At 46.2% G+C, this 27,005-nt stretch overlaps 1 protein-coding gene across 1 annotated transcript in view; it reads left to right on the forward strand.

The window, feature by feature from the left end:
• Positions 1–412: 412 nt before the first annotated feature.
• Positions 413–27,005, forward strand: part of GYG2 (glycogenin 2) — a 54,434-nt gene continuing 27,841 nt past the window's right edge. The window contains 6 exon segments of the mRNA XM_033206393.1: positions 413–604; positions 1,686–1,820; positions 16,092–16,233; positions 25,526–25,700; positions 26,519–26,564; positions 26,567–26,680. Of these exon segments, the coding sequence (XP_033062284.1) occupies positions 1,814–1,820; positions 16,092–16,233; positions 25,526–25,700; positions 26,519–26,564; positions 26,567–26,680 (484 nt within the window). The 5' untranslated portion in view covers positions 413–604; positions 1,686–1,813.

Genomic DNA, 27,005 nt, shown 5'->3' on the forward strand with positions numbered 1-27,005 from the left:
TCACACATACATGCACTCACGCATGCATGCACTCACCGCATGCGTACAGCCAGTCACTCGCTTGCTATGCATTCAACAGCTGAGATCTGAAACACTCATTTATTCTCTCTTTCGTGCACTCATTCATTCATTCATTTATGCGTGCAAGTATGCGCACGTGCATTTTTCATGCATTCAACAAGATCGCGTATGAGCCCTGCCTTCTCCCTCTGGGAGGCTTCCAGAGCGGCCTCCACTCCGGCTGCGCGCTGGCCTTGGGCCCAGGGCCTTAAGTCATCGTAAACATTTACTTTGGGGCCGGCTGATTAAAGGTTAAATGTCCAAACCTAGAAACCGCCGACTGCCGAGGGGGCCGCGGCGGGCGCGGGGCGGGGCGCGGGCGTGGATCGCAGCCCCTGGCGGTTCCCGGGTCTCTCTCCCCGGCCGCCGGGGCTGGGCACCAGGCGGCGCGCGGGCTTGCAGGCAGGGGCTGCAGGGCGGAGGAGAGGACCCGCGCCCGCGGGGGCTGGGCGGAGGCGGGGCCGGGCTTCCGGACAGAGGCCAATCGCTGCCCTCGGGGCCTCCAGCGCCGGCCCTGGGCCGAGGCAGCCAGAGCGCGGAAGAGGTGCGACGGGCTGTAGTGGGGTGCAGGGGACCGTGGGCAGTGGAGGAGGCCTGGGCGCGGCGGGGGGCCGGGGGCGCAGAGACTGCCCGAACGCCTAGGAGGTCTGGCGGGTGGGTGGTGTACAGTGGGGCGGGGGCGGAACCAGAGGCCGGGGCTGGGGACTGGGGGAGGGGCGCCGGCCTGGAGTGCGGAGGAGGGGCGAGGGGCGCAGGGGGCTGGAGGTCAGAGGTTGGCCAAGCGCGAAGGAGGGGAGGGGTGCGGGGCGCGGGGGTAGGCCAGGGGCGCTTAGGGGTGAGTGCGCCGAGCCGGGCACCGAGTACTGGGGAATACAGGCCGTCCAGGGCGCGGCGGGGCGCGGGGAGACGTAGGCTGCCCCAGTACGGAGGACAGACGGGGGTCGGGGGCTTAGGGCTGGGAGGCTTGGGGTGGGGGACGCGGGCCCAAGGCAGAGGCTGCGGGAGCGCGCGGTAAGGGAGAGGTGCAGGGCGTGGAGGGGGCTCGGGGACGCTTGGGGAGAATGGGCTGCAGGCCGGGACGGGGAGGAGCGGCGGCGAGAGGCGCAGGGGTGGGCGGGGGCGGCACTGGGGTGACGGGTGAGGGGGCACCTGGCCGCGGTGCGCGGGCAGAGGCAGCCCAAGCTCGGAGGAGGTGCAGATACTAGGGTCCGGGAGCGCAGGGGTGGGCCGGGGAGTGGAGAGGGGTGACCAGGCGGCGCCAGCTGGAGTGGGGGATGAGGATGCCCAGAACTCCAAGCAGGTGTGCGGGGCGGCGGGCAGCTGCTGACACCGCTGAGGTCCGGTGGTGTCCCACGGACGGTGTCGTTGCTGGGCGCATGGGTGTTAAGATGCAGCGGGGTGGCAGGTGACTGCCAGGAGGACAGGGGGTAAAGGGGTCCCTGGCCAGAGGACAGAAAGCTCACCTGGAGCGCCAAGGAGGAAGTGCGGGGGTGGGGGTCGCGGGGGCTTCGTGGGAGGCCGGGGTCCCGTGGGGCGCAGGTGACATGGAGTGGGTAGGAGACCGGGGGTGACACCGGCGGGGCCTGCAGCTGAGGGTGTCGAGACTGCCACGCTGTCGCCCCCAGGCCTGGAAATCCACGGGGATTCCTGGAGACTGCGCCTCTGCTCCGAGAGTTCGTGGCGAGGAAGTCCACCCACTGCTCCCAGGCGCAGGTCTGCCTGTCCGTGCCCTCTGTGCGCAGCGCCACGGACCATGTCGGGTGAGTAGCTCAAGCTCCTTCAGTTCAGCCTGCCTATTCTTACTGGCTTGGGAGAGAGATTGGTCTGCACTGGCGAGAACCCCACTTTGACCGCAGGATTGCCCCAAACCCCAAGTCTCCCCCTCACTGCCTCGCCCGGATCTCTCTGGGGCTGGAGGAAATGGCCGGTCCAAGGCTGCTGGAGACATCAGCCTCAGCTGCTGGAAGGGGTGATTTACAGTAAGTGAAGGGGGCCTTGGGATTTCACCAGTTTCCTTTTGTAAAATGCAGTCCTGAAAGTTTCAATGGGCTTGTTTCTTGGGAATAGCATTGAACTGCCTGAGGCTGTCACTGCCTGGAAGGCCGATGGGAAGAAGTCTGTTCTCCTGAAACGGCCCTAAAGCTCTGGGAAGAGGCTGCCTTGAGTTCTTAGAGTTCAGACCACCGGTTTAATTTCTGTTTCCAGTACAGATACAGGGATGGCCCAGCTTGGTGGCTCAGGCCTGTAATCCCAGCACTTTGGGAAGCTGAGGCAGGAGGACTGCTTGAGGCCAGGAGTTTGAGACCATCCTGGGCAACATAGGGAGACCACATCTCTAGGAAAAACAATTTAAAATTTAGCTGGGCGTTGAGGCAACTGCCTGTAGTCCCAGCTACTAGGGAAGCTGAGGTGGGAGGATCCTGAGCCCAGGAGTTCCAGGTGGCAGTGAGCTATGATTGCACCACTGCACTCTAGCCGGGGTGACAGAGTGAGACCCTGTGTCTGAAAAACAACAACAACAACAAAATAAGAATCCAGGTTAATCCTCCTGCAGGCAGAGGGCTGGCTGGCAGGAATGGCAGGAAAGGCCTGCCCCCCAAGGACCGGTGAGCCCTATCTCCCAGCCCTTGGGTTTTGTGGACATCAGATAGACCAGTTGACTTAAGAGGCCTAGATATGTGAACATAAAGTGTAACCTCATCCCATAAGAAAGATGCTGCTTCTATTTTTTATCATTAAATCATTAAGACACCTTCTTCTTGTACCAGATCACACTGGATCATTCATGAGTGCATTTTATGTATTTATTTTAAAATGTATACTTTTTAAAATTTTGTAGAGACAGGGTCTTGCTATGTTGCCCAGGCTGGTCTTGAACTTCTAGGCTCAAGCAGTCCTCCTCCTTTGGCCTCTCAAAGTGCTGGGTTTACAGGCATGAGCCACCACGCCTGGCCATGAGTGCAATTTAAAACACACAAACAAAACAGATTACTTTTTTATTCAGAGGAGAGATTTGGTAAATCACAGAGACGCTTTTAGCCTGTTTTTTCCCACTCTGGACTTAGAGAGGAAAATTGTCGGGGCAGGGATCTTAAGGCTGTTTTCACGAGGTGTACTGGAAGAGTCTGTTCCAAGGAATGGCAGAAAAGATTCTCTGTTCTTGGGACGCGTTTGGAGCTCTCTGAAGTGAAAGCCACACGTTTCCCCAAGCCTGCTAGGGTCTGGATAATAGCAGCATTCAAGACGGACATTCGCATACATCTTGGTCAGCCTCGTGCCAGAAGAGAAGACTCGACTCTTTGCAGAAAACCAAAACCACCTTTGAGTAGAAAAGGGCTGAGAAGGAAGCTGCTAAGGTTATTTTGAGGGGTGATCAGAAGATTCCTTGAACGGAGGGGCAAGCAGGGGTAGAAAGGAACTGTTGTCACAGACTCGTAAAATTCTCAGCCACTGCAGTCTCCAGGCTGGGCCTGATTTTGTGACAGTGTCTCCTTTTTGTGGGCTGTGGTGCAGTGACAGGTTTTCTTGCTGTTTTTCCCCTCCGTGCTGTTGCTGAAAGTGTCCGCCGCAGAGGCACGTGGAGTGGAAACTCCCTCTTTGAATGCAGTAGCATTGGATAATTGTGGATGTTCTCTGGCGCCGCACCAGGACTTGATCACCAGTTGTTTCTTCAAGGCAAGGCGATGGGGAAGCTAAGCACCTGTCAATCAATGTTTCATCTTCTGTTCTATTTCAATCCGCTGGTCTGTCTTTGCACTTTAGATGGATTTTACAGCGTCCTGGATGGGAAGCGGCTAACCTTCAGGAGGTGCACATTGTTGTTCCAAAGCAAAAGTCTGAGTCTCGGATCCCTTGTTGCTGGAGAGAGCTCTTGTGCCAACTGGTGTTGTCTTGTCATTGTGTGACTGTGGTCCGAATTCCCACCACTCTAAACCAAAGAGAGAAGCAGGGTATCCAGCAGTTCCATAAGACTCTCACTCTAAATGTGGCCCTGTCTGCATTCTCTTTTGGGTTTGAGATCAAGGCAGGTGTGGGCAGGGCTGGTTCCTCCTGAGGCCTCTCTCCTGGGCTTGGCCCTCACAGGGTCTTCCCTCTGTATGTGTCTGTGTCCTAATCTCTTTTTTTTGAGATGGAGTTTGCTCTTGTTGCCCAGGCTGGAGTGCAATGGTGCGATCTTGGCTCACTGCAACTTCTGCCTCTTGGGTTCAAGCGATTCTCCTGCCTTAGCCTCCGGAGCTGGGCTTACAGGCGCCCACCACCATGCCTGGTTCATTTTTGTATTTTTAGTACAGATGGGTTTTCTCCATGTTGGTCAGGCTGGTTTCGAACTCCTACCTCAGGTGATCCACCTGCCTTGGCCTCCCAAAGTGCTTGGATTACAGGCGTGAGCCACCGCGCTCGGCCTAATCTCCTCTTCTTATAAGGACACCAATCCTATTGGATCAGCGCCACCCTAGTGACCTCATTTTATTAATCTTCTTTGAAGACCCCATCTCCAAATACAGTCACATTCCGAGGTCTGGAGGTTATGACATTCATATATGAATGTTGGAGGTGCTCAATTCAGCCCATAATAGGACAACTCATTTATTTGAATAATACTGTGTTTTTCTGCTGGGGTTGCCATAGCAAAGTCCCACAGACTGGGCGGCTTAAACAACAGACATTTACTCTCCCACCGTCCTGGAGGCTGGAAATCTGGGATCAGGGTGTGGGCAGGGCTGGTTCCTCCTGGCGCCTCTCTCCTTGGCTTGTAGATGTCGTCTTTCTCTATATCCTCACAAAGTCATCCCTCTGTGTGTGTCTGTATCCTCATCTCCTCTTGTAATGAGGCCAGCAGTGCTCCTGGATCAGGGCCCACCCTAGTGACCTCATTTTACCGTAATCGCCTCTTTAAAGACCCCATCTTCAAATACAGACACATTCAGAGGTCCTGTGGGTTAGGGTTTCATCCTAGGCGTTCGGATGGGTTATCATCCGTCTATAACACTCATTAATCGTAGTGTTTTCCCTGAGCTTCCCATGAAGAGCTATAAAGCCAGCGCATGTGGTTATCAGTCATTGATCACTTTGCCATTTCTCTTAGTCGTCACTGATGCCCTCATGAAGAACTATAAAACCAGCACAGGTGGCGATCAATCACTGATCACCTTGCCATTTCTCTGTGTTGTCTTCTGCACCTTGCTTTGGGCCAATTCACTTGCATCATCCTTCTCTCTAGACAGCCAGAGGGCCCTCCCTGGCCATGGAGATGAGACCTTCTTACAGGTCTTGGAACCCTCAGATAGCTCCTCATAAGCCTCAGGATAATAGAAGAGGCTGCATGTGACCTCGTGATCTGGGCCCTCTGACCTCTTGTCTTCCCGTGGGTCCTTGTTCTCCAGCTGCTGTTGCTACGCTGTGAGGATTCGTACTCCAGGAATGCAGCAGGCAACCTATCATCTCCACCTCTGGCCTTGGCTCATGGACTTTTTCTGCCTCTTCCTTCTTCGCCTTATTATTTTTAATTCAGTTTCCTATTGGAGGCAGGAGACAGTAGCTATTTTGAGGGCTTTTGTGGGTGTTGGAGTCAGAGGTGACCTCAAACATTTAATTGATTGTTGAAGCCCAGGTTTACTTGTTTTTGAAGCACATTTCTGTGCTGGAAAGGGAATTAATGACAGTGCATAGGCATGCCCCATCTAGACACTCCTGGATGGATGGGAGCCATATTCATTCTTGTTTATTGATCCATTGATTTCTTGATGGATAAGTTCTTCCCGGTCATTTATCCCTGAGCTTAGATGGTGCCCTTTGAAAAACTGTTGCCAGCCATAGGACTTCCTTGTGGTGTGAAATACCCATTTCTTAGGGCTGATGTTTCTCATGGAGCTGTGGGTGTCTGAGGACAGAGCTTGTACCTTGTCAGCTGCTGGGCCCAGCATCCAACAGATTCTCGTGCATGGGAATTGCTGGGAAGTGAATCCACAATGAACGTGTGACCTGAGAGCAGGTCATTAGGTCCACATAGACATCTTCTGCCCCTCCACCTTCTTTGTCTTCTGCCTCCAGCTTCAATCCTTCACTCTTTCTCTAAGCAGTTGCCCTTGTGTGGGCAGCTTATGACACAGTACTGTGGACTGGGGTAAGCAATGTCCCCCATAAAACTCATGTCCCCCCAGAAGCTGTGAATGGGACCTGTGAACCCAAAAGTATCTGAGACAGGTCTCGATCAATTTAGAAAGTTTATTTTGCCAAGGTTAAGGACATGCCCGTGACACAGCCTCAGGAGGTCCTGACAACATGGGCCAAAGGTGGTCGGGGTGCAGCTTGCTTTCACACATTTCAGAGAGACATGAGACATCAGTCAATACATGTAAGATATACATTGCTTTGATCTGAAAGTCTGGGACTACTTGAAGCAAGGGGATTGTTGGGGGTGGTGCCAGGTCATAAATAGATTTTTAAATGTTCTGATTAGTCGAAAGAGTTATTATCGATAGAAGAGAATGTCTGGGTTATGATAAGAGGTTGTAGAGACCAAGGTTTTATCACGCAGATGAAGCTTCCAGGTAGCAGGCTTCAGAGAGAATAGATTGTAAATGTTTCTTATCAGACTTGAGGTCTGTATTGATGTTTATGGTTGTCAGCTTTTCCTGAACTCCAAAATGGAGGAGGGTATAATGAGGCATGTTTGACTCTCTCCCCGTTTTGGCCTGAACTCGTTTTTCAGGTTAACTTTGGAACGCCCTTGGCCATTTAGGTAGTTGTGAGGCCTAGAATTTTAGTTTAGATTTACAGACCTTATTTGGAAATAGGGTCTTTGCGGATGTAATTAGTTAAGCATCTCAAGATAAGATTATCCTGGAATATTTCGGTGGGCCCTAAATCCAATGACAGGTGTCCTTCTGAGAGATAAAAGAAGAGACACGGACACAGAGGAGGCCATGTGGAGATGGAGGCAGAGGTTGGAGTGATGTGGCCACAAGCCCGGGGACATCTGGAGCCACCAGGAGCTGGAAGAGGCAGGAAGGAGCCTTCTCTGGAGTTTGATTTTGGAATCCTGGCCTCCAGAGCTGTAAGAGAGGAAATATATGTTGTTCAAGTCTCCCAGTGTGTGGTACTTTCTCACAGCAGCCCCAGGAAACTCATTCGTGGGTGTGCTAGGGAAAGGAGTCAGCGGTGAGCCCACCAGTAAGCAAAATGAGCACAGCAGGTAAGATGGCACAAGAGACGAAGGGTCCTGTGTCATGGGAGGTGAGGGACTGTGATGAGAAGGGTCGTCTTGGGGAGCAGAGTTTGCAGGAAGATCTCTGAGGGATGGGTGGTGTTTCCCACGGCCACCGTGTGCCTGGAAGGAGAGCGAGTTCCAGGTGAGTTAAGGGAGTGGTAGTAGCCCCATGGTAGTAGCACATATAGAATGTGCTTGAAGACCCAGAGGGGTTGAGCTGGACGTGGGGACTGAGTGTGGGGGATGCGATGACCAGCAGTCTGGGCCTGGCTTACATTTGCAGACAGTGAGAAAACCACTGGTGTTGGGTTGGCTTCCAGGGCAGCCAGTGACTTTCACTGTGTGTTGGGGGTAGAAAATGTGGTTTTTAAGGACTGAGGAGACAGATAACAGGGACCAGAATGTACAGGGTGGAGCAGAGAATGCAAAGGAGGGAAGTTGTGGCTCAGGGTGGTTGATATAGAGACCCATTTTAAATGTTTTCTAGTCTGGTGTGGTGGCTGGCTCACACCTGTAATCCTGGCACTTTGGGAGGCCAGGACGGGAGGATTGCTTGAGGCCAGGAGTTTGAGACCAGCCGGGGTGACAGAGCAAGAGACTCCATCTCTACAGAAAAATTAAAAATAAATTAACCAGGTGTGGTGGTGAGCATCTGTAGTCCCAGCTACTCAGGAGGCCGAGGCAGGAGGATTGCTTGAGCCCAGGAGTTCCAGGCTTTAGTGAGCTGTGATGCTGCTGCTGCACTCCAGCCTGGGTGACAGATAGAGCAAGATCCTGTCAAAAAAAAAAAAAAAAAAAAAAAAAACGCCAGGCACAGAAGCACAGCTGTAGTCCCAGCACTTTGGGAGGCTGAGGCGGTTAGATCGCCTGAGCCCAGGAGTTCGAGACCAGCCTGGGCAACATAACCTGTTTCTACAAAAAATATAAAAAATAGCTGGATGTAGTGGTGTGCACTTGGGGTCCCAGCTACTCAGGAGGCCGAGGTGGGAGGATTGCTTGCTCTCAGGAAGTCGAGGCTGCAGTGAGCTGAAATCATACCACTGCACTCCAGCCTGGGCAACAGAGGGAGACCTTGTCTCAAAAACCACCACCACCACAACATAACCAAGAATCCCAACACTTTCTGTTGTGCCTCTCTGTTAAGATCTCAGGTTAATTATGCAAGAGTAGAATGTGGGATTGGAGGCAAGTGGACTTCTCCTTACCACAGAATTCATGTCATAAATGCCCTGCACAGACGAGGCTTCTGGGGCTCTTGGGGAGACCTAGGAGGTGGGTAATAGGGATCTGAATCTACCTGGTGGAGCTCATGACCCAGGCCAGATGGTGCCAAGTTTCATTTTACACATTCTCTGTTCTTCGTCTCCACTCCTTAAGAGCACAGGTCAGTATGTGGGATTGGAGACAGTGGACTCTTCCTTACTGGGGTATGGGAGTTGGCACGGCAGCTATTCTGCAAAGCTCGTTCTTGCAGGACCAAGCATCTAAATAGCAAGGTCTAACATCAGTCATCTGTTTCTGGAGGAAAATCCCAAAGCCTGGCCTTTGGAGTGTCATTTAGCGCTCGTTCTCAGATTCAGTGGTGAAGTTCAGAGGGGAACCAATCCCTCTAAGCATCTCGAAGATGGACAGAACAGTCAGCTCAGGAGGAAATCTCAAAACAACACCCCCTCTCGGGAGTTCTCTTACCTTCGCCATCGTAGTTCCTAAATGATGCACTCCTTTTCCTTTCTGTTCTTTAATTCCCATGGTCCTTAAACATGGTTCCTCAGGTTTCAATAATCTATACATTGGAGCTTACAAAGAAATCTTAATATTGCCAGTGAAAGACTAAAAATTGTAAATGGCACTTTGTTTTCAGTTTGACATTATTTTGCTGATGATTCTTTTCATAATATATATGATTTGATTTATCTTATTTTTTACTTTACCATCTGCTTTGCAATTAAATACACACACACACACACACACACACACATTTTATTTTCAAAGACAGGGCTCTGCTCTGTCACCCAAGCTGGAGTGCAGTGGCACAATTATATCTCACTGCAGCCTCCAACTTCTGGGTCAAACAATCCTGCCGTCTCAGCTCCCCAAGTAGCTGGGACTACAGGCATGTGCAAAAAATATATTTTTAAATTAAATGAATACAAGTCCATTCTTAGTATGAAACGCATACTCAAATACCTGCCTGAGAAATGGTACATGGTAGATAACTGTGCAGCAGATGTGCTAATTGGCCTGGGTATAGAAATTTAGCTATTTGGTCTGGGTATACAATTTTAGGTTGAGGACCATTGCACTCAGAGGTTAGATATGGTGCTTTGTTTTAGGGTCCACTATTCACGATAAGAAGGCTCAGTCTCATCCTTCATAGGATTGACCTATATTTTTATTTTACTTTCATTTTCTTGGCATTTTCATGGTGCTCTCCTTATCCTGGTGTTTTTAAATTTTAGAAACATATTGTCAGGATAAGGACTGCTGATTTCTTTTTTTTTTTTTTTTTTTTTAATTGAGACGGAGTCTTGCTCTGTCGCCCAGGCTGGAGTGCAGTGGCGCGATCTCGGCTCACTGCAAGCTCCGCCTCCTGGGTTTACGCCATTCTCCTGCCTCAGCCTCCCTAGTAGGTGGGACTACAGACGCCCACCACCTCGCCCGGCTAATTTTTTGTATATTTAGTAGAGACGGGGTGTCACCATGTTGGCCAGGATGGTCTCGATCTCCTGACCTCGTGATCCGCCCGTCTCGGCCTCCCAAAGTGCTGGGATTACAGGCTTGAGCCACCGCGCCCGGCCGATTTTCTTTCTTTCTCACTCTCTCTGCCTCTCCCCTCCTTCCCTCCCTCCCTCCCTCCTCCCTTCCTCCCTTCCTCCCTTCCTCCCTTCCTTCCTTCCTTCCTCTCTCTTTCTTTTTCTTTTTCTTTCTCTTTTGCTGCATACTCTCTGGGCTTTTTAAATCTGAAGACTTTCTGCTGTTGAGAACATTTCCTGTTTAATTTCTTTGAAATTTTTTCTTCTATTTTTTTTTCTCTTCTCTTTTTTTTTTTTTTTTTGAGACGGAGTCTCGCTCTGTCGCCGGCTGGAGTGCAGTGGCGGATCTCAGCTCACTGCAAGCTCCGCCTCCCGGGTTCACGCCATTCTCCTGCCTCAGCCTCCGAGTAGCTGGGACTACAGGCGCCCGCCACCTCGCCCGGCTAGTTTTTTGTATTTTTTGGTAGAGACGGGGTTTCACAGTGTTAGCCAGGATGGTCTCGATCTCCTGACCTCGTGATCCGCCCGCCTCGGCCTCCCAAAGTGCTGGGATTACAGGCTTGAGCCACCGCGCCCGGCCTTTTTCTCTTCTCTTAATCTGAAATTCATGTTGGTGAACCTTTTGAATCAGTCCTGTAGGCTTCTAGCTTTCTGAAATTTTCCATTTGTCTCTTTATTCTACTTTCTGAGATTTCCTCAATGACATTTTCCAAACCTTCTGTTATTCCGTTTTCATTTCAGCAGATCACCTTTTTTGTTTGTTTGTTTGTTTTTGTTTTTTTTGAGACGGAGTCTCGCTCTGTTGCCCAGGCTGGAGTGCAGTGGCCGGATCTCAGCTCACTGCAAGCTCCGCCTCCGGGTTACACCATTCTCCTGCCTCAGCCTCCGAGTAGCTGGGACTACAGGTGCCCGCCACCTCGCCCGGCTAGTTTTTTGTATTTTTTTAGTAGAGACAGGGTTTCACCGTGTTAGCCAGGATGGTCTCGAATTCCTGACCTCGTGATCCGCCCGTCTCGGCCTCCCAAAGTGCTGAGATTACAGGCTTGAGCCACCACGCCCGGCCGCAGATCACATTTTTAACTTCTAATAACTATTTCTTATCCTTGGAGTGATCTTTTCTTTCTTTCTTTTTTTTTTTTTTTGAGACAGAGTCTTGCTGTCTCCCAGGCTGGAGTGCAGTGGCATGATCTCGGCTCACTGCAAGCTCCGCCTCCTGGGTTCAAGAGATTCTCCTGCTCAGCCTCCTGAGTACAGGGATTACAGGTGCACACCACCATGCCTGGCTAATTTTTGTATTTTCAGTAGAGACAGGATTTCACCATGTTGGTCAGGCTGGTCTCAAACTCCTGACCTCGTGATCCACCCGCCTCAGCCTTCCAAAGTGCTAGGAGTACAGGCATGAGCCACCACGCCGGCCTTGATCTTTTCTATAGCATTTGATTCTTGGTTTATAGATGTATCCCTCTCCCCCTAATCTTTTGAAAGATTAATTAGCACAGTCAGAATTTTTATGTCTGCCTGTCTGTTCCTTGAATTTCTATTCCATGAACTGTGTGGTATTTCTGGGGTTCTTCCCACTCTACCCCATAACTTTTCAGTTCTGTCTTTTGTGGTGAAGGAGTTTTTCAAATACCTGGTGATGCTTTATATCTACATGTATAAAAATGAGGAATGTCAGTTGAGCTGTGCCCACTTGCAAGGGTTGCCAACTTGTCTGAATTTGTCAAGGTTATGTTATAGGTTAGGAATTCCGCTTCTGTGTGGTGGTGATTCTTTTTTTCTTGGGCTTCTTGTTTCCTTTAGAGTAGATCCTGTTATCTGACTTTGTCCCTGGTGATGGGTATATTTGGCTTCTGAGAATTCTGCAGAATTTCAGTGACTTCTCCAGTTTCTCTTATTGGCTGACAGTTTTCTCCTGCCTGCTTGTTGGCTTGGGGTTCACACTTGCCTTCCTCAGCACACTTTTTAGTTTGTTCTCCTTTTATCTCAGAAGGAAGGAAAGAGAAACTAGGAACTCCCCATCCACCGTCTTTGCTTGGAAGATTCCCGGTTTACACTTTTAATGACACGGTTGAATTGATGAAAACGGATGGACCTTGAAAACGTCATGCTGATGGAAAGAAGTCAGACACAAAAGGCCATATGGTGCTTGATTCCGTTTACATGAAATATGCAGAACAGGCAAATCCACAGAGATAAAAAGTGAATTGGTGGTTGTCAAGAGCTAGGGAAGGGAGAATGGGGAGATACTCCTTAATGAGTGCGGGGTCTCTTTTGAGATTAGATAGAGGTGGTGGGTGTACAACATTGTGATGAATTGTGTTCTTTACAACGGCGAATTTTATGTCATGTGAAATTTACTGTGATAAATAAAAAGGAAATATAAAATTATTCCATTTTCAAAAGGCTACATAGTGTTGATTCCATTTATAGGAAATATCCCAAATAGGAACATAGAGATAGAAAGCAGACTCATGGTTGCCAGGGCTAGGAAGAGGGAATGGGGAGTGACTGTGTAATGGGTACAGGGCCTCCTTTTGGAGTGATGAGAATGTCCTCGGATTGCCTGGAGGTAGTGGCTGCACAACATTGCGCATGGACTAAATGCGAGTCACTTGTGCACTTTAAAATGGTTTGTTTTATGTTATGTTAATTTCCCATTAATTTTTTGAGAGTTTGCATGGAAAGGTGAAGCTCTAAGCAGGTCGTATGTTTAAGTGTGGGGATACCCATTATGCTGCTTAGAAATTATATTCACACTTAGGGCTCAACACTGGGGGTTCTACTTGGTAATTCTTTCTGCCTCCACACTCTTTCAAGATATGGATCAGAGAAGCCCCATATCTTGGGGTGAGGACGGGATAGGAGATTGGATCTCTGGCTCTGTTTTGGGCATTGTCTGATTTTTGAGGTCTGTGGGTGAAGCTCATACAGTACCTTTACCTTGGCCAGCTCTGGGCTTTGCAGATGCCAGTCCAGAATGCCTGCTTCCTCTCCCATCTCTCTCCTCTGCTTAGAGACAAAAGAGCCTTACAGACAGCTGAACAGGTCCATGACAGCTATACCTGTTCTTGGGAAGTAATTTTGATCAGAGCTCAGGCCTTTGGAAATGTCTAAAGGAGTAGTAATCACCATTATTATTTTAAAGCTAGTAACTAAGGAAACTATAGATTATAGATAATGGTGGTAGAGATAATTTATAATCTATAGACTGTAGCTAGACAGGTAGATGATTGAAAGATTGATAGATATAAACAAGTAGATACAGAGAGGACACATATATGATAGGTAGATGATAGGTATGGATAGACAGATGGATAATAGAAAGATGATAGGTAGAGAGATGATGGAGACAGATGGATGATAGATGATACATAGATGATAGATAAATAGATATAGATGATATATGACAAATAGATGATAGAGATAGATGAATTAGCTAGATAGATAATAGAGATACATGATAGTAAGATAGATAATAAATAATAGATGTGAAGAGGATTGGTAGGTGATAGGTGGATAGATGGATGGATGGATGGATAGATGATAGGTGGATAGAGAGATGATAGATGGATGGATGGAAGGATAGATAGATAGATAGATAGATAGATGAATAGATTATAGAGATAGATAGATAGATGGAAGGGTGGATAGATTATAGTAAGATAGATAGTAAATAGATGTACAGAGAATTGGTAGATGATGGATGGATGGATGGATGGTTGGATGTATAGATGGATAGATAGATGATGGATGGATGTATAGATGATAGATAGATAAGGATAGATAGATACATAGATAATGGATGGATATATGACAGATGGATGGATGGGTAGATAGAGATAGATTATAGTAAGATAAATAATAAATAATAGATGTGCAGATAATTGGTAGATGATAGGTAGATGGATGAATGGATGGATAGATAGATGATAGATAGGTAGGTAGATAATATAGATATATCAAATGATAGATAGATGATAGATGGATGGAAGGATAGATAGATGATAGATAAATAGATGAATGGATGGATGGACGGATGGGTGGATGGATGGATGGATGATGGATAGATGGATAGACATGGACTGATGACAGGTATCTTTTGTTCTACAGAATAAGTTGTAAAGTTTGCTGTCTGTAATTCTCACTCCCAGTGGAGATGCCAGGAATTCTCGTTCTTTCTTCGTGCAAGGTGGGGAGGAGGAGTCAACAGAAGCAGCTGTAACAGGCGCATTTTGGAATTTACCCCATTGGAATGTAAATGTCAAGGAGGCAGCCCTGGGCCACACGTCTGGGACACTTGTGTTTGTTATATTTAGTGCGAATTGTGGGTTGGCTTTGCTTGGAGTGCTGCTACCGGGGAAGGCGCCATGGTCGCCTACGTGCTGAGCGTTTTAATTTCCATAGACAGTACACTGGGCTGCACACTGCATGGGACTTCTCGGCATTGCTGGGTGCCCTCCTGACTGTTATCTTTCTCCTGGCAACAGGGGCTTGGGTGCCCAAGAATCAAGTGGTTTAAAAGTCATTACCAAAGTTCACATCAGTCTTGCGCACAGAGACTTAAAACTGTCATAAATTTTATCTGCTGTGAGAGTTCCGTCCTCTCATATGAGGCATTAGGAAACTGAGCACCTTCTGCCAAATGAACAACATACTTTTCCTTTTGTTGTCTCTATTGCCTCATACATCCCTGAGTTGAACTTGAAGTCTTTGTAAGAAATGGTCTGTCCAGAATTTAAATAACATGTTGGCTGCTGTTTTATGAAGCATGATTCTTTTCTTTTCTTTTGTCTTTTCTTTTTCTTCTTTCTTTTCTTTTCTTTCTTTCTTTCTTTTCTTTCTTTCTTCTTTCTTCTTTCTTTTCTTTTCTTTCTTTTCTTTCTCTTCTTTCTCTCTTTCTTTCTTCCTTCTTTCCTTCCTTTCCTTCTTTCCTTCTTTCCTTCCTTCCTTCTTTCTTTCTCTCTTTCTCTCTCTCTCTCTTTCTCTTCTTTCTCTTCTTCTTTCTTTCTTTTCTTTCCTTCCTTCCTTCTTTCTTTCTCTCTCTCTCTCTCTCTCTCTCTTTCTTTCTTTTCTTTCGACAGGGACTCACTCTGTGTCCACGTTGGAGTTCAGTGGTGTGATCATGGCTCTTTGCAGCCTGACCTCCTCTACTCAAGCAATCCTCCTGCCTCAGCCTCCCAAGTAGCTAGGACTACAGGCGTGCACCACCTCGCTGGCTAATTTTTTTTTTTTTTTTTTTCAGTAGAGATGAGGTCTTGCTGTGTTTCCCAGGCTGGCTTCAAACTCCTGGGCTCAAATGATCCCCCTCTTCGGCCCTAGCACTGGGATTACAGGCATGAGCCACTGCACCTAACCTAGAGCACAGTTCTTTTGAGTGAGTTGGATTTTACATCTTTGCTGTAACTCAGGTCATCAAGCCATCACTTCTACTTTTTGCCTTTTGTTTTCACCTAAGATCTAACCACTTTGGGTGAGTGTTCAAGAGTCAAACACAGCATAAAATAAGGGCTAGTAGCTATGAGTTTGTTTTCATGGCATTGCAGTGTCAGGAGATGGACATAGCCGTTGGGCTGACTCTGTCCTTCCTACTCCTCCTGTGCTTTGTTTTGTTTAGAATGAAAGGAAGCATGTATGCAAATTAGAATACTGAATATTCGCTGCAAGTCCTGATTTTTTTTTTTTTTTTGAGACAGGGTCTCACTCTGTCACCCAGGCTGGAGTACAGTGGTGCAATCACGGCTCACTGCAGCCTCGAACTCCCAGGCTCAAGTATCCTCCCACCTCAGCCTCCCGAGTAGCTGTAACTACAGGAATGCTACCACGTCCAGCTAATTTTTGTATTTTTCATAGAGACAGAGTTCACCATGTTGCCCAGGCTGGTCTCAAACTCCTGAGGTCAAGCAATTCACCCGCCTCAGCCTCCCAAAGTGCTGGGATGACAGGTGTGAACCACCATGTCTGGCTCAAGCCATGATTCTTGGGAAAGGAGAGGAGGTGACTATGGCTCCATCACCCCTGCTGTCCCTCAGGGGTGTAACTCTGGTGTTTTTTGTTGATTTTCACAGTGACTGATCAGGCTTTTGTCACACTGGCCACCAATGACATCTACTGCCAGGGCGCCCTGGTCCTGGGGCAGTCACTGAGGAGACACAGGCTGACGAGGAAGCTGGTGGTGTTGATCACTCCTCAGGTGTCCAGCCTGCTCAGGTAAGGCTCAGAGATGCAGCTTGTGCCCAGCTGGGTCCTATAGAAGGAGGGTCACCTCTCCCCCCAGAGGTCCTAGGAGTTATTCTGACAACTAGCCGCCCTTCTTCACAGGCCTGGATGGCCGGCAATCGTGATGGGCATCTGACGTTTGTAACAAACCTTCGAATCATGTGAAAATCGGTGTGTGATCGGCTTCACAATACTTCAAAAAACAATGCTGGGTTTAGTTACAGTTCATTCTCTCAATCATGGAAATTGAAAACTCAATTCTATTTTGTTTATTTGTTTTTGAGATAGGGTCTCACTCTGTCACCCAGGCTGGAGTGCAGTGGTACCATCTCGGCTCACTGCAACCTCTCCCTCCCGGGCTCAAGCGATCTTCCCTCCTCAGCCTTCTAAGTAGCTGGGACCATAAGTATGTGCCCCCATGCTCGGCTATTTTTATTTTTATTTTTTGTATTTTTGGTGGAGACAGAGTTTCTCCACATTGCCTAGGCTGATCTCGAGCTCCTGGACTCACTCAGTCCACCCGGCTTGGCCTCCCAAAGTGCTGGGATTACAGGCATGAGCCACGGCACTCGGCCAAGGAGTCTTTTTTTTATAATTCCTTTTATAATTCCTTTGTCTTTAATTCTCAAATAAAGAAAATATGTAAATAAATGCCTCTAATGAATAAAGCATAAGGCTTCTCTTAAATGTCATACATTATGTAAGCAATAATCTTTTTCTTTCATCAGCCATGGACCACTTAGAAAAACTGATTTTATATGAATGGGACAAGGAGGCATTTAATATGGTAGATGTAGCAGGAATTGAATGTCATATTCTTTGACAATGAAATAATAAATCCAGACATTAATAGCTAAACTAAAAAGAGAACAAACAAAGAAAAAACCAACCAGTGTGTCCTCAGACATTTTAAACTAGGCGTACCCTCCTAAATAACTCAATCCAGGTACACATGAAAGCTTCAATTATGTACTATTTCAGAAAATCACTGCAATGTGAGTGCTTCCTATACAAAGCAAAGAGAGCAACTGCAGTGGTACAAGAAAGAAAATTCAAATCAGTGAAGCAATTAGCCACTTCAAATAGATATATGTTTATATACATACATGTGTGTGTATATATGTTTATATGCATACATGTGCATATGCATATACATACAGTGGGTATATATATACATGTATATATTATATATACATGCATGCATATACATGTATGTATACATATATGTATATATGTTCAAATATATATGTATATACATATAAAAATATATATTTGAACTGGATAATTTCATCACTGATTTAAGTTTAAAAGGTATATATACATATATATTTGAACTGGATAATTTCAAATATATATATTCATATATACATATGAACTGGATAATTTCACTGATTTAAATGTAAAATATATATATACGTGTGTGTGTGTGTGTGTATGTGTATATTTATTTATTTATTTTTTAAATTTTTTGAGACAGAGTCTCACTCTGTCGTCCAGGCTGGAGTGTAATGGCGCGATCTTGGCTCAGTGCAACCTCCACCTCCCAGGTTCCAGTGATTCTCCTGCCTCAGCGTTCTGAGTAGCTGGGATTACAGGCATCCAACATCACGCCCGGCTAATTTTTGTATTTTTAGTAGAGCCAAGGTTTCACCACGTTGACCAGGCTGGTCTCAAACTCCTGACCTCAAGTGATCCACCCGCCTCGGCCTCCCAAAGTGCTGGGATTACAGATGTGACTCACCATGCCCAGCCCCAAATATTTTAAAAATAATAATTAAAAAAAGCAAACAGCATTAAAAAATTTATAAAGACAAAACGATAAAACTAATCATTGGGAACAAGAAACAAACTCAGGGATTAGATTAACAAATCTTCAGGGAGAGGCCGGGCGCGGTGGCTCAAGCCTGTAATCCCAGCACTTTGGGAGGCCGAGATGGGCGGATCACAAGATCGGGAGATCGAGACCATCCTGGCTAACAGGGTGAAACCCCGTCTGTACTAAAAATACAAAAAAAACTAGCCGGACGAGGTGGCGGGCGCCTGTAGTCCCAGCTACTCGGGAGGCTGAGGCAGGAGAATGGCGTAAACCCGGGAGGCGGAGCTTGCAGTGAGCTGAGATCCCACCACTGCACTCCAGCCTGGGTGACAGAGCAAGACTCCGTCTCAAAAAAAAAAAAAAAAAAACAAAAAACAATCTTCAGGGAGGCCAAGGTGGAAGGATTGCTTGAGGCCAGGAGTTTGAGACAGTCTGGGCAACATAGCAAGACTCTATCTCTACAGAAAATAAAAAGAGTTAGCCAGGTGTGGTGGTGCGCACCTGTAGTCCCAGCTACTCAGGAAGCTGAGGTGGGAGGATTGTTTGAGCCCAGAGGTTCGAGGCTGTAGTGAGCCATGATCGCACCACTGCACTCCAGACTGGGCAACAGAGTGAGCTCCTCTCTCTAAAAATAAAAATAGCAAATAAAAATGAATCTTTTATTTGAGAAAACCTAAATGTGCAAAGTTGAAATTAGAAAGAAGTCATTTGGAGGCAGTTTTAATAGTGAATACTATATAGAACCCTTATGGTAATAACGTTGGGAGTATTGAAGAAGGGCTTGATCCTTCTCAGGGAATCAGTGAGATGTTGGTTGTTGTCATCAGAAGAAATAGAAACCTTCTGTTTGACAATAACTATGAGAAAAACTGAAAATGTTACCAAAGGCTTATCTTGTAGAAAGGCCCTGGTTTGGGCAATATTAAGGGAAGTTCTGTTAACTTGCTCATGATGAATTAATTTCCCTGCTACATAAGCTATCACAGAACCTAGCAAAAGATGAATATGTTCACTTATTTTAAGAAACTGTTACAATCTTGACACCCAAACTTGATTTATAGGCTTGATTGTGTTTACATATGAATTGAGAAAGCCCTCAAATACAGGATGTTAATAAGGCAACTCTAGCCCTGTAGTAAAGAAATAGATAGTGCTTGCCCTAAGAAAGCTAAGGTAGGTTATTATTTTAAAATCTGTTAATGTCATTCATCACATTAATATGTTAGAGAAAATCAATGATAAGATCCTTTTAAATAAAAGCTAAGCATGTGACAAAAAGAATTCCAGGCTGGCCACGGTGGCTCATGCCTACCATCCTAACCCTTTGGGAGGCTGAAGCAGGTGGATCACTTGAGGTCAGGAGTTCGAGACCAGCCTGGCCAACATGGTGAAACCCCATCTCTACTAAAAATACAAAAAAAAAAAAAAAAAATAGCTGGGTGTGGTGACAGGCATCTGTAATCCCAGCTACTTGGGAGGCTGAGGCAGGAGAATCATGTGAGTCCGGGAGGTTAAGGTTGCAATGAGCTGAGATGGCGTCGTTGTGCTCTAGCCTGGGTGACAGAGCAAGACTCTGTCAAAAAAAAACAAAAAAAAATCCACATAGATTATAAATATAGAGGTAAACATTAAAACATAGAGAAATCTTATAAGAAAGTAGATGGAAGTTTCTCAGTACTGCTGCTATCTGGGACTGGAGGGTTCAATGTGGTGGGGTGTCCTGTGCACTGTAGGGTGTTGAGCAGGGCCCCGGGCTCCGCCCACCAGATGCCGACAGAAGTTGGCAGTTGTGACAACTAAAAATATCTCCACATATTGATGCAGGTGGATGTTTCATTCATCTGAAAGATGGAAATGCTGTTGTAAATTACACAAGATGGAAGAGGACACCAGAATTGCTGTGTCAGAGATACTATGTGTGAAAGTAGAAGATAAAACAACCTGAGGAACACATTTACAATATTATAACGGAGGGTTCTTACTGTCCGTCACATACGAAGAACTCGTAAAACACTTGAGGGGTTTACACTGGCTCATCACTAGCACGCCAGAAGCAAAGATAGACAGATAAATACAAAAATAGGTATTGTCATGAACAACCGGCTGGGTGCGGTGCCTCACACCTGTAATCCCAGCACTTTGGGAGGCCGAGGTGGGCAGATCACTTGAGGTCAGGAGTTCGGGACCAGCCTGACCAACATGGTGAAACCCTGTCTTTACTAAAAATACAAAAAACATTAGCCGGGCGTGGTGGTGCCTATAATTCCAGCTACTCGGAAGGCTGAGGCAGGAGAATTGCTTGAACCTGGGAGGCGGAGGTTGCCGTAAGCCCAGATCATGCCATTGCACTCCGGCCTGGTGACAGCGAGACTCTGTCAAAAAAGAAGGAAAGAAAAAAAAGCCTGACTATGTAAGGTCCGAAAATGAATGCACCAGTGACTGGAAAGGTACACATAACACATCCAGCGGGTTCCCTGTTTTATTTTAAAAGCCGGCGGGGGCAGGGGGATAGGAACATACTGTTAAAGAGTATAATTGAATTGCTTGTAACACAAAGGATACATGCTTGAGGGGATGGATACTGCATCTTCCATCATGTCATTTTACTTGTTGCCTACCTGTATCAAGGTAGACTTAAGGTCTACTCAAGAGGAACTTTAAAATATCAGAAGCAACATGGCAGAAATCGTGGGAAGGTTCAGTGCTGCAGGCTGGGTTGAGGTTTTGTAGGCCCTTTTATTATATGTTTCGCAGTCATGGGGAGAATTGAGGGATGGCGCTCTGCGGTGCTCAGGGCAGTAGAAGACGAGCAGTGAGCAATGGCCGTAAATGACCAGGAGTGTGGGTGGTGGGAGATTGTCCTCACCCAGGCTGTGTGGTACAAGCGTGTTGTGGAGTGATCTGTAGGGAAACCATGCCAGGAGCCTGCGTTTATAGCTTTAAACTAATGGTATTCATGAAACATAATTCAGCTTCCAGGAGTTTATTTTAGGAAAATGAACAGAGCTGAACAAAAGGATGTAAGGACATAAATGGCAGTGCCATTTGTAGCGAGGTGGAGTGCTGTTTCTCTTGCCCTCCCCATGGCCCAGATCTTTATGCAACTGCAGTAAAGATGCCGTGAATTCCATAAATAACTGGTCAGAAGCAGAGGGAGATTCGCTGCAGGAAGGGCACTTTTTCAGAGAAATGGTTACCTGAATACAGAGCAGTGAAATCTTACAAATAAATGGTGAGTCCAAGAGAAATACTAAGAGACAGAAAAGGTCGGAGAGCTTCAATATCTGTCAAATAGGAGAGAAAAGAAGAAAGAGAGAGAGAAAAAGAGAGAGAAAGAAAGAAAGAGAAAGGAAGGAAGGAAAGGAAGGAAGGGAGGGAGGGAGGGAGGGAGAGAAGTAACTCCTATTATATTTCAGCTCTGAGAAAAAGTTTAGATTGAGAGTGTTCCAGATATTGAGCAGAGTGGATGAAGAAAGCTCAAATGTAGACACAGTGGTAAAATTTCAGAACAGCAAAAATGAAGAAAAATCCTAAATGCCTTCTGTATCAATCTGGTTGAGACAATTGATGGCTCAAAATTCTGGTGCAAGATAACTTTGAAATGAAAGTTCTGTATTCAGCTTTAGTACTGTAATTTGAAAGCAAAACAAAGACTTTTCAAATTCGCAAACGTTAAAAATGTTATCCTTCAAAGACCTTGGAGGAAAAAGTTAGTTGATTGACTACAGCAAAATGGAATGTAATCCAAGAAAGGCGAGAGTAGCCAAGCACAGTGGCTCATGCCTGTAACCACAGCGTTTTGGGAGGCTGAGGTGGGAGGATCGCTTGAGTCCAAGAGTTCAGGACCAACCTGGACAACATAGTGAGGTTCATCTCTACTGAAAAATTATTTTAAATTGCTGAGTGCAGTAGCGCATGCCTGAAGTCTCTGCTACTCAGGAGGCTGAGGTGGGAAGATCACTTGAGCCCAGGAGACTGAAGCTGCAGTGAGCTGTGATTACACTACTGCACTCCAGCCTGGGTGACAGAGCAAGACTCTGTCTCAAAATAATAATAGTAATAATAATAAAATAGAAGAGAGCACACAAGAAGCAGTGCTGATAAATAAATGTATAAAACAGTTAAGTCTGAATGTTAGTGCATAGTTGTGAAAATAATCTGGAATTAACATTCACATGGGAGGTAATTGAAAGAGCAGAGCAGAAAGAGAGAATGAGCATATGTTCATGTTTTTGTTTCTTCTGGGAAGAAGACATAGGTAATGATTACCTTTATATTTGATAGAAAATATAAGCTTAAATATGTGTGCTGACAGTTGAAGGGTGGTTACCACCAGAAAACTAGAAAAGATTTGTATAAGTTTCAGAGCCTTGATGGGAAATGCATGGATTGAAGAAAACCTGATTCATGCAATCAGAGGTGGGTGGGAAAGAATTACACTGAAGAAGTAGAAAGTCTGATATATGTAAAAAAGGGAAAATAATATGAAACAAAACTGCAGGACTCAATCCAAATATAACAGTGATCATAATAAACATGAATGGATTAAAATTCCTTTTTAAAAAGGTAGACTTTCTGAATGGGAAAATAAACATAAAATCCAGACATACAGTAGTGCAGGAGGCAGCTTAATTAAAAACAAACAAAATGTTGAAAATACATGGATGCATTTGTATCATTCTGTTCCACTATCCAATCTAAGTAATGGTCAATTGTTTTATAGATTGCTCTTCAGTTTTTTTTTTTTTTTTGAGACAGAGTCTCACTCTATCCCCCAGGCTGGAATGCAGTGGCGCGATCTCAGCTCACTGCAACCTCTGCTTCCCAGGTTCAAGTAATTCTCATGCCTCAGCCTCCAGAGTAGCTGGGATTACAGGTGCCCACCACCGCACCCAGCTAGTTTTTGTATTTTTAGTAGAGGTGGGGTTTCACCTTGTTGGCCAGGCTGGTCTCGAACTCCTGACGTCAGGTGATCCACCCGCCTCGGCCTCCCAAAGTGCTGGGATTACAAGCGTGAGCCACTGTACCCAGCCTTCAGTTTGGTTTTGTCCAGTGTTTTCTCAAGATTAGATTGAGGTTATGCATTTTTGGCAAAAAAATCATCAGAATTGATGTAAATTTTCAGTGTGTCATGTTACGGAGTGTCTTTATGTCCTGTCTTGGTGATGTTAAATTTGATCACCTGGATTAAGTGGTGTCTGTTGGAGTTCTCCACTGTAAAATTATTATTTTTTTCTTTTAGTAATGGATAAATATCTTGGGATAGACATTACACAAACAGCCTGTTTCTTCTCTAAAAATCAGTGAGTCTTGTCTGCAACAGTTGTTACTATAGTGTTTGCCTAATCGTGATTTTCTATTTTCTACTTCCCTCATTCTTTCTATTTCAATTACTTGGAATTATGTTGTAAATTCAACCTGCCCCTTCTTTCTCACATATTTGTTTATTCAATAGTTATATTAGGTCAGGCGTGGTGGCTCATGCCTGTACCCCCAGCACTTTGGGAGACTGAGGCAGGCAGATTGCTTGAGCCCAGAAGTTTGAGACAAGCTTCGTAAACATCGTGAAACCCCATTTCTACCAAAAAATACAAAAACTTAGCCGGGCATGGTGGTGTGCACTTGTAGTCCTGGTTACTTGGGAGGCTGAGGTGGGAGGACCACTTGAGCCCAGGAGTTGGAGGCTGCAGTGAGCTATGATTGCACCACTGAACTCTAGCCTGGGTGACAGAGTGAGACCCTGTATCAAAAAAAAGCTTATATTAGTGTAGGCTCATGAATATTTATTTCATATTTTGGGCTTGTTGTTTTTTGTTATTGATTACATTATTTCAGCTTTGGCAATTGGGTGCTTCTCCTAGCTGGCCCCCTGTATTCTTTCAACATGACCCCATCCTTTTTCTAGCACTTGCTTAATTTTTCTGTCATCCCAGGATGTTCCAGACTATGATGAAGTGGGATTTAAGCAAAAATAAATAAATAAATGGAACAGAGCAAATTTCACTTTGATAAAATGTACAGTCTTTCAAGCTTCAAGTCTCAAACTTGTATGCAACTAACAATGTAAGTTTTGAATACAGAAAGTAAAAATTGATAGAGATTGTTATGGACTTCTGTTAGTTTCTACCAGCTCAGCATTTACATTTCTCTGCCTCTGCAGTTTACAGGGTGAAGCTGTCTTCCTAAGAGATGGCCCAAGTGCATGCATCTTAAGACAGTTCTGTTCAATTTGTCACATTTTTCAAGTATGCATGCATTTCTTTTTCATAACATTAACATTTATTGCTTTATATGAACACCGTATTGAAAGCCCAAGCATTCAGTTTACACACAGAAATTATGCAATTATATATTGCTTCACAAAGGCAGTGAACACATTACATTCTACAAAATCTACTTCACAGAAATTTAGAAATTCTACACACCAGAAGGTACAGCTGAAAAAACAGGTATAAATTTGGCAGCTAGTAATTTTGACAGGGAAGTTGCAGCTTGCATGACTTCATTTTTTTGTTTGTGTTTTGAGACAGAGTCTCACTCTGTCACCCAGGCTGGAGTGCAGTGGTGCCATCTCAGCCTCCTGCAACCACTGCCCCCTGGGTTCAAGCGATTCTCCTGCCTCAGCATCCTGAGTAGCAGGAATTACAGGTGCCCACCACCACGCCTGGCTAATTTAAGTTTTTTGTTTGTTTGTTTTTGTTTTTTGTTTGTTTTGAGATAGAGTCTTGCTCTGTCACCTAGGCTGGAGTGCAGTGGCGCGATCTCAGCTCACTGCAACCTCTGCCTCCCGGGGTCAAGCGATTCTCCTGCCTCAGCCTCCCGAGTAGCTGGGACTACAGGCGCCACCACACCTGGCTAATTTTTGTATTTTTAATAGAGAAGGGGTTTCACCATGCTGGCCAGGCTGATCTCGAACTCCTGACCTCAAGTGATTCGGACATCTCGGCCTCCCAAAGTGCTGGGATTACAGGCGTGAGCCACTGCGCCAGGCCTTGCATGACTTTAAATATGTGAATATGAAAATATTGAACTTAGAGTAATCATTGTGCTTTGTGTTGATTGAAAAATATAACACTGGCTATTGAAGAAGCATGTTCAAAGATACTTAATTCACTTCAAAATGTCATACAAATTGTGGTGGTTTCTATGCACCCCTAAAGCCTCAGTCATTTAGTTCAGGTACATTACTAAAGTAATATATTAATTCTTCCGGTACGGTGGGGTTTCCCACCATTGACATTTGCATTCAAGCGTGCATAGGCTTTTGGGCACAAATGGACGGTGTGCACAGCTCTAAAGCATCTGTGGAAATGTGCTCTGAACATGGAGACTGCAGTGAGGGCCGTGGGGGGATTCTGTCTGTGTTCCATGTTTGTGAGCAGCAAAACAGCACCCTCTTGAAGGAGGAGGTGGTTCTATGCTAAATATTAACCTGCTGTCCTACTATTTGGCACTTGTCTGTTCCAGGGTCATCCTCTCCAAGGTGTTCGATGAAGTCATTGAAGTGAATCTAATCGATAGTGCAGACTACATCCACCTGGCCTTTCTGAAGAGACCAGAGCTCGGGCTCACCCTCACCAAGCTTCACTGTTGGACTCTCACTCACTACAGCAAGTGTGTCTTCCTGGATGCGGACACTCTGGTGAGTGAAGACTCTCTGCTTGATAGGAAACCCTCCAAGACCACATCTCTATCCTAAGCAGGCTGTCAACTTTTTTTTTTGCAACACCTCTACTCTGTCACCCAAGCTGGAGTGCAATGGCACGATCTCAGCTCACTGCAACCTCTGCCTCTTGGGTTCAAGTGATTCTCCCACCTCAGCCTCCCGAGTGGCTGCGATTACAGGCACCCACCATGCCCGGTTAATTTTGTATTTTTGTGCAGACTGGGTTTCACCATGCTGGCCAGGCTGTCAACTCTTACTGGTAGGTCATGTGCATTTCTATTTCTAACACAGATGTTCAGTCTTTTATAATCAGACATGACATACCCCTGAGCACTGTGCTAGACCCTGCCGAAGAGAACGGGGGATTGGAAGACATGTTCCTACCCCAGTAATGAATTATAACCACAGTATTTTACACACACAAAATAGAATCATTAGGGAAAAAACTTGCGGCTGGGCACAGTGACTCACGCCTATAATCTCAGCACTTTCGGAAGTTGAGATGGGTGGATCACTTGAGGCCAGGAGTTCGAGACCAGCCTGGCCAACATGGTGAAACCCCGTTTTTACTAAAATTACAAAAATTAGCCAGGCATGGTAGCAGGTGCCTGTAATCCCAGCTACTCAGGAGGCTGAGGTGGGGGAATCGCTTGAACCTGGGAGGCGGAGGCCACAGTGAGCCGAGACCGTACCACTGCACTCCAGCCTGGGCAACAGAGCAAGACTCTGTCTCAAAAACAGAAGCATTGGTAAAAGAAGCATTGCGGCAGGTTCTGCGTGTTTTGCTTCACCAGGTGCTGTCCAATGTCGATGAGCTGTTCGACAGGGGAGAGTTTTCTGCAGCCCAGACCCCGGATGGCCGGATTGCTTCAATAGCGGGGTGTTTGTCTTCCAGCCTTCCCTCCACACGCATAAACTCCTGCTGCAGCACGCCATGGAACACGGCAGCTTTGACGGTAAGTCAGGGCAGCCGGATGCTGGGGGAAGAGAACGGGACTGCTGCCTGGACCCGCATCGCAGCCTCACCCCATTTCCCCATATCTGGGAATGGCCACTTGAAGACTGAGGTGGAAATTGAAGAATGTGGCCAGTCAGGGATGTAGGAAGAGATCAGGACGCTCACAAGGAAATATGCAGTTGAGAGAACCATTGGAAATATCCTTGCTGAGTAGAAAGAACAATTCGACAATCCAATCATATAAAATAGGTGAGCAAATCCCTCTCTAAAGGGCTGGATAGTAACTATTTTCAGAGTTGCACGCCTTATGGTCTCTGTTGCAC

This window comes from Trachypithecus francoisi, unplaced genomic scaffold (assembly GCF_009764315.1).
Source record: "Trachypithecus francoisi isolate TF-2019V2 unplaced genomic scaffold, Tfra_2.0 Contig00236, whole genome shotgun sequence".
NCBI classification, from domain to species: domain Eukaryota; kingdom Metazoa; phylum Chordata; class Mammalia; order Primates; family Cercopithecidae; genus Trachypithecus; species Trachypithecus francoisi.